The 16505-nt window shown below is 46.6% G+C and overlaps 1 protein-coding gene across 1 annotated transcript in view; it reads right to left on the bottom strand.

Annotated features, from left to right (window-relative positions):
- Window positions 1–267, bottom strand: part of LOC116779991 (transportin-1-like) — a 91826-nt gene extending 91559 nt beyond the window's left edge. Inside the window, exon 1 of the mRNA XM_032674496.1 lies at window positions 145–267. Coding sequence (XP_032530387.1) covers window positions 145–249 — 105 coding nt within the window. The 5' untranslated portion in view covers window positions 250–267. The remainder of the gene's footprint in view (window positions 1–144) is intronic.
- Window positions 268–16505: the final 16238 nt, after the last annotated feature.

Genomic DNA, 16505 nt, shown 5'->3' with positions numbered 1-16505 from the left:
GCCTGCCTGCCTGCCACAGCGCCGGCCTGAGGCCGCGTTGCCCCTAAACGGCGCCTCCAGCCTCCCCAGCGGTCGCCCGGACCACCGCGGCCCTGCTCTGCCTGCTCCACCCGCCCGCGCGGCGTAGGCCTCGACCAAGGATACTTGTTGCACGGCTCTCTGCGTGGTGGTGTCCGGGGACTGGGATTCCTTGAGCAGCTGTAGGATCTGTAGAAGCCCCTGTTCGTCAGGCTTCCACTCATGCTCCATCTTGGCTTGCTGAAAAAACACTAAACAAGAGGCCACGATTAGCGGCGCGGCAGACCCCGGGAGGGAGGGAGGGAGAAGCAAGCAATCAAGATAGATAGATAGCTAGCTGCGTGACGACCGGTCCGCTCTTACCCGAGCCCGGCCCCACAGAAGGACAGCACTAACCTGCTCCTGTACACGGACTGAGTCACGGCGAATTTGCGCTCTGGCCGTAAGAGCCACCTCGCGTCCTCCTGGGTCCTAGCACCGAGCGCGCCCCGCCCGCCCGAGCCGCCTCGGGCGCGCCGGCACCGCCGTCAGCCTTTCCCTAGTGCATTCCACACCGTCAGGAGCCTGGGGGCGACAAAACGCGAGCCCCTCAATTCCGGGCGGCGGAAAACGGGGCGCCTCGTCCACAGCCCTTCCCCACCACCACCCGAAACAAGAGAGAAAGCTCCAACAGCCCCGACAGGCAAAGGGCGAAGCAAAGCCCCAGCCCGGCCTCCTCGGAAGAGCTGCGGCCCCGCACCCGCTGCACCTGGCAGCCCACGGAGGAGAAGTGGGGATGCGAATGCAGACCCAAGAGTTAGGAACGTGGTACCTACTTTGCTGTCTGTTTTACTTCTACATGATTTAGTTTAATGATGGATAGATTTCATAAGTTCTCGATTTCACGTGTAAAGAGGGAATAAGACCAACTATGCAAGAAGGGGGAAAAGAAACTAAAAAGAAACTACTTTCAATACCTAGTGTATCTTAGCCTCAAAATACATCAGAGGAAATTTCAGGTCAAAATTAGCAATTTTTGTGTATATAGAATAGAATAGTTCAGTTGGAAGGGACTTACAACGATTTTAGAAAAAAATTTCTTCACGGAAAGGGTTGTCAGGCATTGGAACAGGCTGCCCAGGGAAGTGGTGGAGTCACCATCCCTGGAGGGATTTAAAAGACTTGTAGATGGCCTTGGCAGTGCTGGAATAATGAGTCCACTTGATGATCTATAGGTTTTTTCCAACCTAAACAATTATATTCTATGATCATCTAGTCCAACTGCCTGACCACTTCAGGGCTGACCAAAAGTTAAAGCATGTTATTAAGGGCATTGATCTAATGCCTCAAACGCTGACAGGCTTGGGGCATCGACTGCCTCTCTAGGAAGTCTGTTCCAGTGTTTGACCACCCTTTTGGTAAAAAAATGCTTCCTCAGGTCCAGTCTGAACTTCCCCTGGCACAGCTAAGAACCATTCCCACCCATCCTGTCACTGGATCCCAGGCAGAAGAGCTCAGCACCTCCCTCTCCATTTCCCCTTCTCAGGAAGCTGCAGAGAGCCATGAGGTCACCCCTCAGCCTCCTTTTCTCCAAACTAGACAAACCCAGAGTCCTCATCTACTCCTCACAGGACATGCCTTCCAGCCCTTTCACCAGCCTTGTTGCCCTTCTCTGGACACATTCAAGGACCTTCACATCCTTCTTTAATGGTGGACCCAGAACTGCACACAGCACTCAAGGTGAGGCAGCACCAATGTTGAATAGAGTGGGATTATCACCTCTTGACTGACTGGTTCTACTGTGTTTGATGCCCCCCAGGATGCATTTTGCCCTCTTGGCTGCCAAGGCCCGCTGCTGACTCATACTGAGCCTGCTGCCGATGAACACTCTCAGATCCTTTTCTGCAGGGCTGCTCTCCAGCCACTTCTCTCCCAATTGAGCCTGGTGTTACTCCATCCCAGGTGCAGAATCCAGCATTTGGAGTGCTTACATTTCATGCCATTCATTAATGATTTCCCAGTGTTTTTATATATATAAATACATTTGCATTACATACATATTATATATGTATATATCATATATATGCTACTGGGCAAAATAAGAACGTACACTGATTAAAACTGGTCTAAAATATGAAAATGAAAAACAGTAATTACTTAGCCTTTTACAATCTTATTTTTAGTCACTGTGTTTGCAATCATCCTGCTTACATCCCCCTTGTCATGGTTTGAGAGCTCCAAAATCTAATTCTCTAGTCCAAACCCCCTCCCACATCTCAACCCGATGTGAGATGGTTTTCCAGACACCACACGAGACTCAGAATGGGGAAAAGGGAATATATTACAATGACTGTAAAAATAAATACTACAATACATTATATACAATCTTAATTATCTCTACCATGACATAAGTATTTACAATGGATCAAATCTCTTCTCCCCTCCAAATAAAAGTCCAGGAGGGAAGAAGGAAAATATCCCTTTCTACTCTCAGAGCAGCAATGTCTCTAAGGCAGCAGGCATCTATCCTCTTCTCATGCAGCAGCTGTAGCTGGATCTCTGCCAGTACACACGAGGGGGTATCCAAGCCCCTCGGCCACCCATCTTCAAGCGAGGGTCTTATCTTCCGTGGGCTGCGTTCACCCAGACAACGGTCGCGTCACCACATCATACCACGAAGCACGGGGGTCTTCATGACGGTCTGTATCTTCAGGGGATTCAAGTCCCCTTTGCAGAGCTCTGTGTTCTGTCTCAAGCAGCGGGAAGGGCCAAGGTCACCCTCTCCACATTCCTTCTCTGAGCTTTTTAGCTCCTCTCTGCAGTGCTGCTGCAGTTTTAGGACTTCCATTCAGTAGGAGTCCATCCTTTCCACTTAGGAAAGGTCACAAAAGGAGTTTGGGGTTTTTGGTTCAGTTTCTTACCCCAACTCTGTCTCTGTTTAAGCTTAGTTCTCTCTCTCTGCTGCTGGCTCTCTCTCGGCTCTCTCAGACAACTCTGTGTCTTCCTTGGCTGCATGTTTGTTGCTGCTTCTTCAGTTATCTCTTGGCTCTTAGCCACAATCTCTGGACGCTGCTTCTGCTGCTGCTCTGTCTCTGCTCACTCATGGTGGAGAAAACTTCTTTAGCTTTCAGCCACAGGTACTTAGCCCCAGCCTTACACTCTTCCAAGTTCCTGCAGCCCCCCCAGCCGGGGCTGGGGGGCCAGAGCCCCCCAGGGGCTCCTCCCCTTTCTCCTCGTGGCTTTACAACATGGCTACTTCTCCCAACAACAACTACAACTACCTTCTCTTCCGTTCTGCTTGTGATATGTTTATATTTTGCAGAAGCGCTCATTGGGTAAAACCTCAAAACTTCAAGGGTCACCACTCCCTGGGGTTTTACTATTTTATAACTGCAAGGGGAAAACTGTTTCCCCCCACCACACCCCTTCAACTGAAAACTTCCTGCTTCCTCTCCTGCAGCATAGTACTCAATACGAGTGCCACACATATGCTGCACATCACAGCCTTAACAACTGTTCAAAGGCACCGAGGGCAGGAAACATTAGTGGTTCCTAACAGTGTGGCCCAGGTAATTTACTGTGTGGTTCTTCACCTCACCTCCTCAATGCTTTCAATGAAATCCATATTTAAGTTACAGTCAACTGTCCAGTCTCAGGTGCTAACATGTGTCCCAGAGACAAGTGTCTCCAGGTGCTAAGAAGTGTCCTGGGAGAGTAAAGGCTTGCCACCAGTTAATAGGAAAGGACAGGCACAAAAGTTTATATGAGGTTTTTGTGAGCAGTCCCTCTAGTACAGAAAAGTGTCAAGCAAAGGATCTGGGTTAGCCAGGCTCAGGCCATTAAAACCTATGCTCGTGGCTCACAACCATATGGGCAAAAGAGTTCTCCATACTGATGCTTGCACAGATGGAGCAGATGAAAGGTGAGGTCCAGCAACTCAAGGAAGGGCTAATTTGGGTCTCATTACCCTAACCACTGCCTTGCCAGGAAAGCTGTAGAAATTTGATTATCTTTGAGACTTTTGGACCACTGTCAAATTTGGTTGAAATTGATTAGAGCTTCAAAAGTTACTATTCAGAAATTATGACACAAGGATTACATCTGTCTAATTTTATCAGGAAACCAAGTGCACTAGACAAAAATAAGATTAAATATAGAAAACAAGGGAATAGAACCAGAAAGGAAGGTTGAGACAGAAAAGGAAAAAGCAGGAAGAGAAGCAGGCCATAGATCCATAACTAAGAAAAACCGACATAGGTTTCCTTTCCATGAACATGACCAGAATTAAATCCCAGAAAGATCTTTCTGCAGTGGAAAAGAGAGAAAAAGCCTGGAAACAAACAGGACCCCATGGGAGCAGGGAAAGGACTCCTCTCTCTGAGCAGCAGCAAAAACAACTGACCATAACCCCCATTCCCCATCCCCCTGTACCGCTGGGAAGGAGGAGGGAGAACATGCAAGGAAGGAGGGGTGGGGGGAAGGTGTTTTTAAGATTATTTTACTTCTCACTCTTTTGCTCTGATCTTGTTAGTAATAAATTCAATTAATATCCCCACTTTGAGTCTGTTTTGCCCGTGATGGTGATCAGTAAGTGACCTCTCCCAGCTCTTATCTCAACTCATGAATCCTTCATTGTTTTTTTTCTCTCCTCTGTCAAGTTGCATAGGGGAGTGAGAGAGCGGTTTTAGTGGGTACCTGGCATCCAGCCAGGGTCAACCCACTACATTAGGAGAGACAAACCAGGAAGGTGTGGTGATGGAATTGCCCTCTATGTGAGGCTACACTTGGAATGTATCAAGCTCTGTCTTGAGATGGATGACAGTCAAGAGCTTATGGGTTAGAAAGGCAGATGAGTAAGAGTGACACCGTTGTGGGTATTTGCTACAGGCCAACTGATCAGGAGGCCTTCTACAGACATCTTGAAGCAGCCTCACAGTCTCAGGCCCTGGTTCTTGTGGAAGATTTTAACTATCCTGACATCTGCTGGAGAAGCAACACAGCAAAGCACAAATGGTCCAGAAGGTTCCTGGAAAGCACTGATGACAACTTCCTGTCACAGGTAGTGGAGGATCCCGCACGGAATGGTGTGCTGCTCGACCTCATACTAACAAACAGGGAAGGCCTTGTTGGAGATGTGAAGGTTGGGAGCAGCCTTGGCTGCAGTGACCATGAGATTGTGGAGTTCAGTATCGGGTGAGGAGAAAGCAGGGCAGCAAGTAAGATTGTAACCATGGACTTCAGGAGAGCTAACTTGAGCCTCCTTAGGGATCTTGGAAAAATCCCATGGGAACAGGCCATGCAGGGAAGAGGGGTCCAAGAGAGGTGGTCAATATTCAAGGATCACTTCCTCCAGGCTCAAGAACGATGCATCTTGATGCGCAAGAAATCAGGCAAAGGGGGCAAGAGACCTGCCTGGATGAACAAGGAACTCCTGTCATTACTCAAGCACAAGCAGGAAATGCACAGGAGATGGAAGCAGGGTCAGGCCACTTGGAGTGAATTTAAAGAGGTGGTCAGAGTAGGTAGAAATGAGACAAGGACGGCCAAGGCCTAGAATTAAATCTGGCCAAGGACGTCAAGGAAAACAAGAAGGGCTTCTTCCAATACATCAATAACAAAAGGAAAACAAAGGATAATGTGGGCCCATTAGTAAATGGAGAGGGGTCCCTGGTAACAGAGGATGCAGACAAGGCAGTTACTGAATGCCGTCCTTGTATTGGTCTTCACTGACAAGACCAGCCCTCAGGGATCTCTGACCCAGGAGACCAGGGCAAAGGAATGTTGGAAGGAAAACATTCCCTTGGTCAAGAAGGATTGGGTCAGAGAACACCTAGGAAAACTTGACATCCACAAGTCCATGGGCCCTGACGGGATGCATCCATGAGTGCTGAGAGAGTTGGTGGACACCATAGCGAGGTCATTCACAATCATCTTTGAAAGGCCGTGGCAATCAGAACTGGAAGAAAGCAAATGTCACTCCAGTCTTCAAAAAGGGCAAGAAGGAGGACCCAGGGAACTATTGACCAGTCAGCCTCACCTCAATCCCTGGAAAGGTGATTGGAGCATCTCATTCTGAAAGTCCATCTCTATCCACATGGAGGACGAGAAGGTGATCAAGAGTAGTCAGCGTGGATTCACTAAAGGGAAATCATGCTTGACCAACCTGATTGCTTTCTATGATGAAACAACTATTTGGATGGATGAGGGGAGAGCAGTGAGTATTGTCTACCTCAACTTCAGCAAGGCTTTTGACACTGTCTCTCACAACATTCTCATAGACAAACTCAGGAAGTGTGGACTAGATGAGCGGACAGTGAGGTGGATTGAGAACTGGCTGAATGGCAGATCCCAGAGGATTGTAATCAGTGGCACAGAGGCCTGTCACTAGTGGTGTCCCCCAAGGTTCAATACTGGGCCCAGTATTGTTTAATTTATTCATTAATGACTTGGATGAAGGGGCAGAGCACCTCCTCAGCAAGTTCACTGAGAACACAAAGCTGGGGGGAGTAACCAATGTGGCAGGAGGGCCTACCCCAATAAGACCTAGAATCCGGTCAGAGAATGCAAGCAATGCAAGCTATCTGTGGTAAATTACTGGTGGTAATGTTTTCAGTGTTGAATTATGCTAAAACCAGCCTGGTTCACCAAACTTCAAACACACATCCTGCTTTTTGAAGTAGGATTTGACAGATAAGATGGTGACTGGCCTGTAAATTTGTGACTAGCAGTCAATCACTTTATACTATAAAAGTCCAGTCCAAATTTCATACAGTCAGGTTCTTCTAACATAACCCTTCTTGGAGTGTATGTGTGGAGATTCTTCCCTTGGGTGGGGACGCCCCCCAAGGATACTCGCTGAGGTTGAGAGAAAGAGATTTCCCCACAAGTGTTGGTATGGGTGAGTTACATCAAATCTCAATAATTATTTTCTTTTTGCTACCTTTAATATAATTGCTTCAGTAATTGCTTTAATATAGTGCGCTGTCCTATCTTATACTATACTACTAGTAGTTTTAGAGTTTATACTGTGTAGTAAATAATTCTGATTAAGATCTTTTGTCTGATCATTTGTAATAATAAATGATTAATTTTATGTCGTGGTCGGGACGGACTACGACATATAATATTCAGCAAGAAAGTTTATTGGAAAGAATAGGAAGCAGCAGCAGCCACGAGCTGCTGTTTACAGCCTCTTAAATACAGCTCTTTAGGCACACATATATTACACAGATAGGTCAATTTAAATACACAAACTACAATTCTCACAGCCAATAGGTAGATTTTAGCTGGACTTTCTTAGTTCTACTTTCTCACAACGTTTCTGCGCATCTGTCCTTGTTTTCCTTTGATGTTTATATTTTTCTCAGTCACTCTGTTCAAAATAAGTCTCTATTCTCATGGGAACAGTGTCCTTGTTCTCACGAGACAGTGTTCTTGTTCTCCTGATGTTTTTCTCCTCTTCCCAGGGTGCATGTTGCCAGGACCAAGGCCTCCATTCCCAGTCAGCTTTTTGTTCTATATTAAGGGTCTTGGTCAAGCCGAGATTCCCCACAATTTTATATAAATTTTCTCAGTTTGCCATCATTAAAACCTGCAGGACATAAGTGGTTCAATCACACCTCTATAATTCCTTAAATTTAAACCATTGACAAAATCTGAGGCTAAGATTGGATCCAACTGCACCTAGGTTCCTCTCTGAGGAGTAGTTTAGAAAGCATCTCATGATTCAATGGCAGGGCTTCTTTAATAAATTTTGTCTAAGCCTTCCACTCTCACCCACGACAGCCAATACCCCAGAAGGCTGTGCAGCCCTTCAGAAGGACCTTGACAGGTTGGAAAGATGGGCAGAGAAGAACCATATGAAATTCAACAAAGGCCAATGCAGGGTCCCTGCACCTGGGGAAGAATAACCCCAGGCACCAGTACAGGCTGGGGGTGACCTGCTGGAAGGTAGCTCTGCGGAGAAGGACAACAAACTGTCCAAGGGTCCTGGTGGACAACAAACTGTCCATGAGCCATCAGCGTGCCCTTGTGGCCAAGAAGGCCAATGGTATCCTGGGCTGCATTAGGAAGAGCATTGCCAGCAGGTTGCAGGAGGTGATCCTGCCCCTCTACTCAGCCATGGTGAGGCCACATCTGGAGTTCTGTGTCCAGTTCTGGGCTCCCCAGTATAAGAGAGACATGGAGCTCCTGGAGTGGGTCCAGCAGAAGGCAAGAAAGATGATTAAGGGACTGGAGCATCTCTTTTATGAGGAAAGGCTGAGGGAACTGGACTTGTTTAGCCTCAAGAAGAGACAACTGAGGGGGGACCTCATCCATATCTATAAGTATCTGAAGGGAGGGTGTCAAGAGGATGGAGTCAGACTCTTCTCAGTGGTGCCAAGCAATAGGACAAGAGGCAATGGGCAGAAACTGATGCACAGGAAGTTCCACCTGAACAAGAGGAAGAACTTCTTTACTGTGCGGGTGACCGAGCACTGGAACAGGTTGCCCAGAGAGGTTGTGGAATTTCCCTCACTGGAGATATTCAAGAACCATCTGGACACCATTCTATGCAATGTCCTCTAGGATAACCCTGCTTGAGCAGGGAGGTTGGACCAGATAACCCTGCTGGTGGTGCCTTCCAACATGAACTGTTCTGTGATTCTCTGATTACTTTGAAATTATTCTTGTCCATCTCTAATCCTTAAAATTCTGTGAGGAAGTGGGAGAGGGGAAAATAATTTAACTGACCGAGTCAAGAAAAAAATTCAGATTGAAAACAAAGACCATTATATAAAAAAATAGAAAATTGTTTCTTTCCGTATCCTTTGTCTTTGTTTCTTAGTACCCTCAAGCAAGAATCTTCTTGTGTAAAAAGGAAATAGGAATCAATGTTAAACTAAGTACCAGGCAGAAGCAAAAAAACTACTCATCAAAACATATGATGGCCTAGTTCAGCCCACTCAATCAGTAGAATGCACCAGAAATAAATTTGAAACATTGCGTCTATATATATATATATGTTAAGAAGACAAATGTTCACTGAAGACACGAGTCTTGAACAAATGCTGAGGCTAATCTCTGATTTCTCTATTATCCAAGCTTCAAATCTCACACACTATCCAGAATCCATTGATACCACAACAATGCATAATATTAAAAGCAAACAAACTAATCTATATCTTTAATTTCTTTCTCTCTCCACAAACCTTGTCTTGTTCTACTCAAGTATCCACAAATAGACTACAAATAAAATTTTTATCTTTGGTTTTGTTGCCAATACTTTCATCCCTTTACTTATCAGAACGTTCCATTAGATCAGGTTGAAATGATGCATTACTGGCATTTTTCATACAAAGAAACAAAAGGAATGGCTAAAATATATAGCATTGCTATTTCATTCAAAATCCAGTATTTAGAGTACTAGCTTTGAATGCACAAGGCAGGCTTTAAGTCTTGCTTCTTCCTAGGGTGATGAACTCAATTTTTTTCTGAATGTATCCTTACAGTGTACTCAGTACGATTTCTTTTAATCTCTCCTGTTGTTTTCCATTATATTATAAACAAATATTAATGAGAACTTGGATTAGAAATTTTCCTAATCAGCATCCTGTATAATAATTGACAGTTGATACTTAAAAGACAAATGTAGACAGCACAAATAGTTAGGAGACTTATAACAGAATACCCTCTCCAACCCTCCTGTAGTCCCAGTGCACTGAAAAGAGAAATAGGACAGTGGTGCAAAACCCTCCCAGAGATTTGAACTAGTAGGAAGATGTCCCATCCCTCAAATGCCATAGCCTCCATAGCCTACCTTTGGGAAGTACAACTTATCGCTTCTAGCAGTTTTGAACCTAGTTTCAAATAATTATTCTCTAATCAAAATTATTTCTCAAATCTGTCCTAATTACAGAATTGTTAGACAGTCTCAGCCACTTTATCGTTTAGAAACTTTTTCCCTGTCTTTTACTACATTGACAATATTGGATTTGTATTTTTTTTCTTTTAAAGAGAATTCTAATGCGGTCTCAGTGTAAACTCTCATTTCAGATGGACATGTGAATTAAGCTAAGCAGAATAAAAGCTCTTATAACACAGAATAAATGTGTCTGTCTGAAGGAGCTCATGCAGAATAGTTATACCTGCATTATTTTGCAATGCATCCTGCCTGGAGACGTGCCTTAAGCTTTGATTTAAACAAATACCATTAGTCCTCACACCCAGCATATCAAATGAGAATCCATTCTAAAACATTTAGTGCAGTCTTCCTGAGTTCAGTCATATGATACAATATTATTATTTATTACATAATGATTTCATAGAATCATAGAAAGGTTTGGGTTGGAAGGGACCTCAAAGATCATCTAGTTCCAACTCCTCTGCCATGGGCAGGGACACCTTCCACTAGACCATGTTGCTCAAAGCCCTGTCCAACCTGGCCTTGAACACTTCCAGGGATTGGACAGCCACAGCTTCTCTGGGCAACCCATGCCAGTGCCTCACCACTCTCACAGTAAAGAATTTCTTCCTAATATCCAATCTAAATCAGTCCTTTCATTTTGAAGCTATTCCCCCTTGTCCTGTTGCTCCATACCCTTGTAAAAAGTCCCTCTCTAACTCTCCTGGAGGTCCTTTAGGTATTAGAAGGTGCTATAAAGTCTCCCCAGAGCCTTCTCTTCTCCAGGCTGAACAATCCCAACTCTTTCAGCCTGTCTCCATAGCAGAGGTGCTCCAGCCCTCTGAGCATCTTGGTGGCCTCCTCTGGACTCGCTCCAACATGTCCACATCCTTCTTATGTTGGGGACCCCGGAGCTGGATGCAGTACTCAGGTGGGGTCTCACAAGAGCGGAGTAGAGGGGGAGAATCACCTCTCTCAACCTACTTGCCACACTGCTTTGGATGCAGCCCAGGACATGGTTAGTTTCTGGGCTGCAAGAGCACATTGCAGGCTCATGTCCAGTCTCTCATCCACCAACACCCCCAAGTCCTTCTCCTCAGGGCTGCTCTCAATCCATTCTCTGCCCAGCCTGTACTTGTGCTTGGGATTGCCCCAACCCATATGCAGGACCTTGCCCTTGTTGAACTTCATGAGGTTCACACAGGCCCACCTCTCACTCCTGTTCAGGTCCCTCTGGATGGCATCCCTTCCCTCCAGCGTGTCGACTGCTTCACACAGCTCAGTGTTGTCGGCAAACTTGCTGAGGGTGCAGTCAATCCCACTGCCCACATTGCCGACACAGATGTTAAACAGCACTTGTCCCTATACTGACCCCTGAGGATGCCACTCATCACTGGTCTCCATTTGGACATCGAGCTGTTGATCGCAACACTTTCCCTGTGACCATCCAGCCAATTCCTTATCCACTGAGTGGTCCACCCATCAAATCCATGTCTCTCCAGTTTAGAGACCAGGTGGTCACCCTCCCCTCTTGGAAAGAGCTCAGCTGTGGTTTCCTCTCAGCAGGGAGCGACATCCTCAGCACTCACCAGAAAGGATGTGGCAACACAGACAGAGCCCCCATGAAAACTTGCAGCCATTCAGGTCTCAGACTGCAAGGAGTGCCAGAGCCTGGCACTGATATTAGATGGCAGTAGAAACAACAGCTGAGTGAGGTGTGACCAGGTGAATTATCTGCTCAGCCTGGTGGCAGAGCTAAGAGAAGAGGTAGAAAAGTTAAGAAGCATCAGGGACTCTGAGGAGGAGACCAACTGGTGGACCTATGCTCTGGCCTCCCTGAGACAGGAGCAGACATCAGAAAGAAACCAAGATAAGAAGGGTTCTGTACCCTCCCCCAGCCAGGTAGAGGGCAGTAGATCAGAAGGAATAGGTGAATGTAGGCAAGTCCTTACTTGGGGAAACAGGCAAAAGGCCCTCCTGGTCCACCTCACCCTCCCCGGTGCCTCTGTACAATAGGTATAAGGCTCTGGATGTTAAAGGACAATCAATGGATGATGAGGACAAAGGTCCCTCTCCACCAGAGGTGTTGCCAAGGTCAGAAAGGCCTACAACTTGTATCAAGACTGGTTCCACAAGGAAGAAAAGATGGGTTATTGTGGTAGGCGATTTGCTCCTAAGGGGAACAGAGCGTACAGTATGCTGGATGGACTCTTCTCTCAGTGTGAGAATAGAATACCGTTTTTGCCTGGAAGATTTTGTTACAAGGAGACAGTTTTCGCTTAGGAAGGCTTTCTGCCTGAAAGGTAACTCTTTCTCAAAGGCAGTTTCAATGCTTTCTCCACCCCCCGCATAGCAAGAGAAGTTCTCAGCCTCTCTCTCTCTCCTACATCAGAAAGATAGCCCTAACAGACATGTACAGAGGCCTTGGGAAGATGAGGGAGAAACAGAGAGGATAAAGAGGCCCTGAGAGGGAGAGAACTCGTCTTTTTTCCCTAGGGGCCTAGTGTGTGCAGCATTGTTAAGAAGTGGTCCTTGCATCTGAAATGAACCTTTTCTTAATCCTTCCACTGCCTTGGCATTCTTGAGAATACCTGCCTATGTTTTACCTTACACTCAGGAAAGTCTGCTGCCTCCCTGGGGCATGGGTTGAGGACATCACCAGGAAGCTTCCTAGCCTGGTGCAGCCTTCAGACTACTACCCACTACTGGTATTCTACATGGGGGATGATGAAGTCACAACATGTAGTCCAAGGGCAATCAAAAGGGACTTTAAGGCCTTGGAACGGTTAGTAAGGGATTTTGGAACACAGTTTATCTTCTCCTCTATCCTTCCAGTTGCAGGCAGCAACATTGGAAGAAACACACGGGTCCAGTCTATGGCTCCATGGCTGGTGCCACCACCAAAATTTTGGGGTTTTTGACAATGAGACGGCCTACACAGCACTGGGCATGCTGGCATCAGATGGGATTCAGCTTTCTCAAAGGGGGAAGAGAGTCTTCACTCAGAAGCTAGTGGGGCTCATTGACAGAGCTTTCAACTAGATGTGAAGGGGGAGGGAGATAATACCAGATTTGCCCTTGGCAAAGCTTAGAGGGAGGGAGTGCTAGTGAGGGCCTTTTACCAGTAACTCTGACATGTGCTGGCCACACTGGAGCAACTTGAAGTCTTACAGAGATGAGCCAGGGACTCGACAGGTAACAGAAGCCAACAAAAACACCAGAGAATTATCTGAAAGGAATTAAGAGATGTTCCTCTAGGAAGGCAATACAGCAGACAGCCCAGCTGAGTTGCCTTTACACCAATGCACAGGGCATGGGCAACAAAGAGGAGTTGGAAGCCACCATGCTGCTAGAAAGATACGACCTTGTTGCCATTACTGAAACTTGGTGGGACAAATCCCATGACTGGAGTGTGACGTATGGCTACAGGTTGTTCAGAAGAGACAGGGGAGGAAGGAGAGGGGTTGCCCTCTACATCAAGAGGTGGATTGAGTGTGAAGAGTTGTCTGAAGAACAGCCATGAGCAGGTCAAAAGTCTGTGGGTAAGAGTCAGAGACTGAGGCAACAAAGGGAACCTTGTGATTGTTGTCTACTACAGGCCACCTGACCAAGGGGAGGGAGCCTATTGACAAAGCCTTCTTGCTCCAGATACATGAGGCATTATGCTCACAGGCTCTTGTCCTGATGGGGGACTTCAACTACCCCAACATCTGCTGGGAAAGTAGCGCGGTAAGCTGTAGGCAATTCAGGAGACTCCTGGAATGCATGGAGGATAACTTCTTGAGCCAGGTAATAGACAGCCCTACCAGAGGGGATGAGATACTGGATCTAATGGTCAACAACGTAGGCGAGTTAATCGGGGCATCAAGACTGGAGGCAGCCTGGGCTGCAGTGATCATGCACTGGTGGAGTTTGTAGTCATGAGGGATATGGGTCAGGTAAGGAGTAAAGTTAGGCCCCTGAACTTTAGGAAAGCAGACTTCCAGCTCTTCAAGGAGACAGTCAATAGGATCCCCTGGGAGACTGCCCTCAGGGACAAGGAAGCAGAACAGAGCTAGCAGATTTTTAAGGACATCTTCCATGGAGTGCAAGACCTAGTGATTCCTAGGCATAAGAAATCAGACAAGGAAAGCAAGGTGGCTGAGTAGGGAACTGCTGGTCAAATTAAAGGGCAAGAAGGAAATGCACAGGCAGTGGAAGCAGGGACAGGTACCCTGGGAAGGGTATAAGGATGCAGTCCAGTTGTGTAGGGATGTGGTAAGGAAGGCCAAGGAAAACCTGGAGCTGAACTTGGAAAGGGATGCAAAGAATAACAGGAAGGGCTTCTACAGGTACATCAGCCAGAAAAGGAAGGTCAAAGAAGGCATACATTCCCCTCCATAAAAAAAGAGTGGCAAACTGGTAACTATAGGCAAGAAGGTTGAGGTACTCAACTTTTTTGCCTCAGTCTTCAATGGAAACCTCTCTTCCCACACCTCTTGAGTGGGTGGACAGCAAGATGAGGACTGGGGGAGCAAAGTGCTTCTCACTGTAAGAGAAGATTAGGTTCATGACCACCTGTGGAACCTGACTGTACATAAGTCTATTGGACCTGATGAGATGCATCCCAGAGTCCTGAGGGAATTGGCTGACACAGTTGCCAATTCACTCTCCATGATATTTGAAAAGTCATGGTGAAGTCCCAGGTGACTGGAAAAGGGGAAACGTACCCATCTTTAAAAAGGGTAGAAAGGAAGACCCGAGGAAGTACTGACCTGTCAGCCTCACCTCTGTGCCTGGGAAGATCCTGGAACAGATCCTTCTAGAAGCTACATTAAGGCACATGTAGGACAGGGAGGTGATTTGAGACAGCCAGCACGGCTTCACCAAGGACAAGTCCTGTGTGACCAACCTAGTGGCCTTCTATGGATAACTACATTAGTGGACAAGGGAAGGGCTACGGACGTTATCTACCTGGACTTCTGTAAAGCCTTTGACATGGTCTCCCATAACATCCTTCTCTCTAAATTGAAGACAGAGATGGATTTGATGGATGGACTGTTCGGTGGATAAGGAATTGGTTGGACAGTTGCATCCAGAGGGTAGTGGTCAATGGCACAGAGTCCTGATGGACATCAATGACACGTGGTGTCCCTCAGGGGTCTGTATTGGGACCAGTGCTATTCAGTGTCTTCATTAATGACATAGACAAAGAGATCGAGTGCACCATCAGCAAGTTTGCAGATGACACCAAACTAAGTGGTGCGGCTGACACTCCTGAAGGACAGGATAACATCCAAAGGGACCGGGACAAGCTTGAGAAGTGGGCCCACAGGAACCTCATAAGGTTCAGTAAGATCAAGTATAAGGTGCTGCACCTGGGCCGGGGCAACCCCTGGTTATCAATACAGGCTGGAGAATGAACCAAACCGAGAGCAGCCCTTCAGAGAAGGACTTGAGAGTGTTGGTGGATGAGAGGCTGGACATGAGCCAGCAGTGTGTGCTTGCAACCCAGAAAGCCAATCGTATCCTGGGCTGCATCAAAAGCAGCATGGCCAGCAGGTTGAGGGAGGTGATTCCACCCCTCTACACTGCTCTGGTGAGACTCCACCTGGAGTACTGCATCCAGTTCCGGGGGCCCCAGCACAGGAAGGACATTGACCTGTTGGAGTGAGTCCAGAGGAGGCCACCAAGATGCTCAGAGGGCTGGAGCACCTCTGCTATGGAGACAGGCTGAGAAAGTTGGAGTTGTTGAGCCTGGAGAAGAGAAGGCTCCAGGGTGACCTTATCGTGGCCTTCCGGTACCTAAAGGGCCTCCAGGAGAGCTGGAGAGGGACTTTTTACAAGGGCATGGAGTGATAGGAAAAGAAGGAATGGCTTCACACTGACAGAGGTCCAATTTAGATTGGATATTAGGAAGAAATTCTTTACTGTGAGGGTGGTGAGGCACTGGCATGGGTTGCCCAGAGAAGCTGTGACTGTCCCATCCCTGGAAATGTTCAAGGCAAGGTTGAACAGGGCTTTGAGTAACATGGTCTAGTGGAAGGTGTCCCTGCCCATGGCAGAGGGGTTGGAACTAGATGACCTTTGAGGTCCCTTACAGCCCAAACCTTTCTATGATTCTATGCACTTACAGTGTCTGGTTAAAAAAAAATAAAAATTAAAAAAGTAATGCATGACAATATAATTCTTATCGTATTCTTAGTTTTTACTCTCTTCACTCATTTCTACCCTTGGTTTTTAAAAAAGCAGTCTTATAACTACATTTATAATACCAGCTTTGAAGCAGTATTGAACCAGAGTAAAGGAATGCAAGCAATGCACAAGGTAAAGCTATGTTACTGTTTCTACACAGAGAGATTGTTGTGTAGATGAACGATCAGGTACAATTCCTTGGTAATTAATGCAGCCTTAAACAAATAGAATAGACATTAAAACCACTACCAGTCTGCATAGAATTTATCTCATTTTATTTCAAATGCAGCATTTTATGCCAAAAGAAGTGTCCTAGTTAGAACAGCTGGGACCAGTTCATCACTGTGTGGGTGTAACCCAAAACTGTGTATTCTATAGCCTTCCATGCCATTTCCCAGAAACTGTTATCAATAGACCATTTACACCATCTGCCCAGAGCAGCCTGACTCCT

The sequence above is a fragment of the Chiroxiphia lanceolata genome, chromosome W (genome assembly GCF_009829145.1).
Source record: "Chiroxiphia lanceolata isolate bChiLan1 chromosome W, bChiLan1.pri, whole genome shotgun sequence".
NCBI classification, from domain to species: domain Eukaryota; kingdom Metazoa; phylum Chordata; class Aves; order Passeriformes; family Pipridae; genus Chiroxiphia; species Chiroxiphia lanceolata.
The sequence above is the reverse complement of the archived record's forward strand: the minus strand, read 5'-3'. Positions and strand labels throughout refer to the sequence as shown.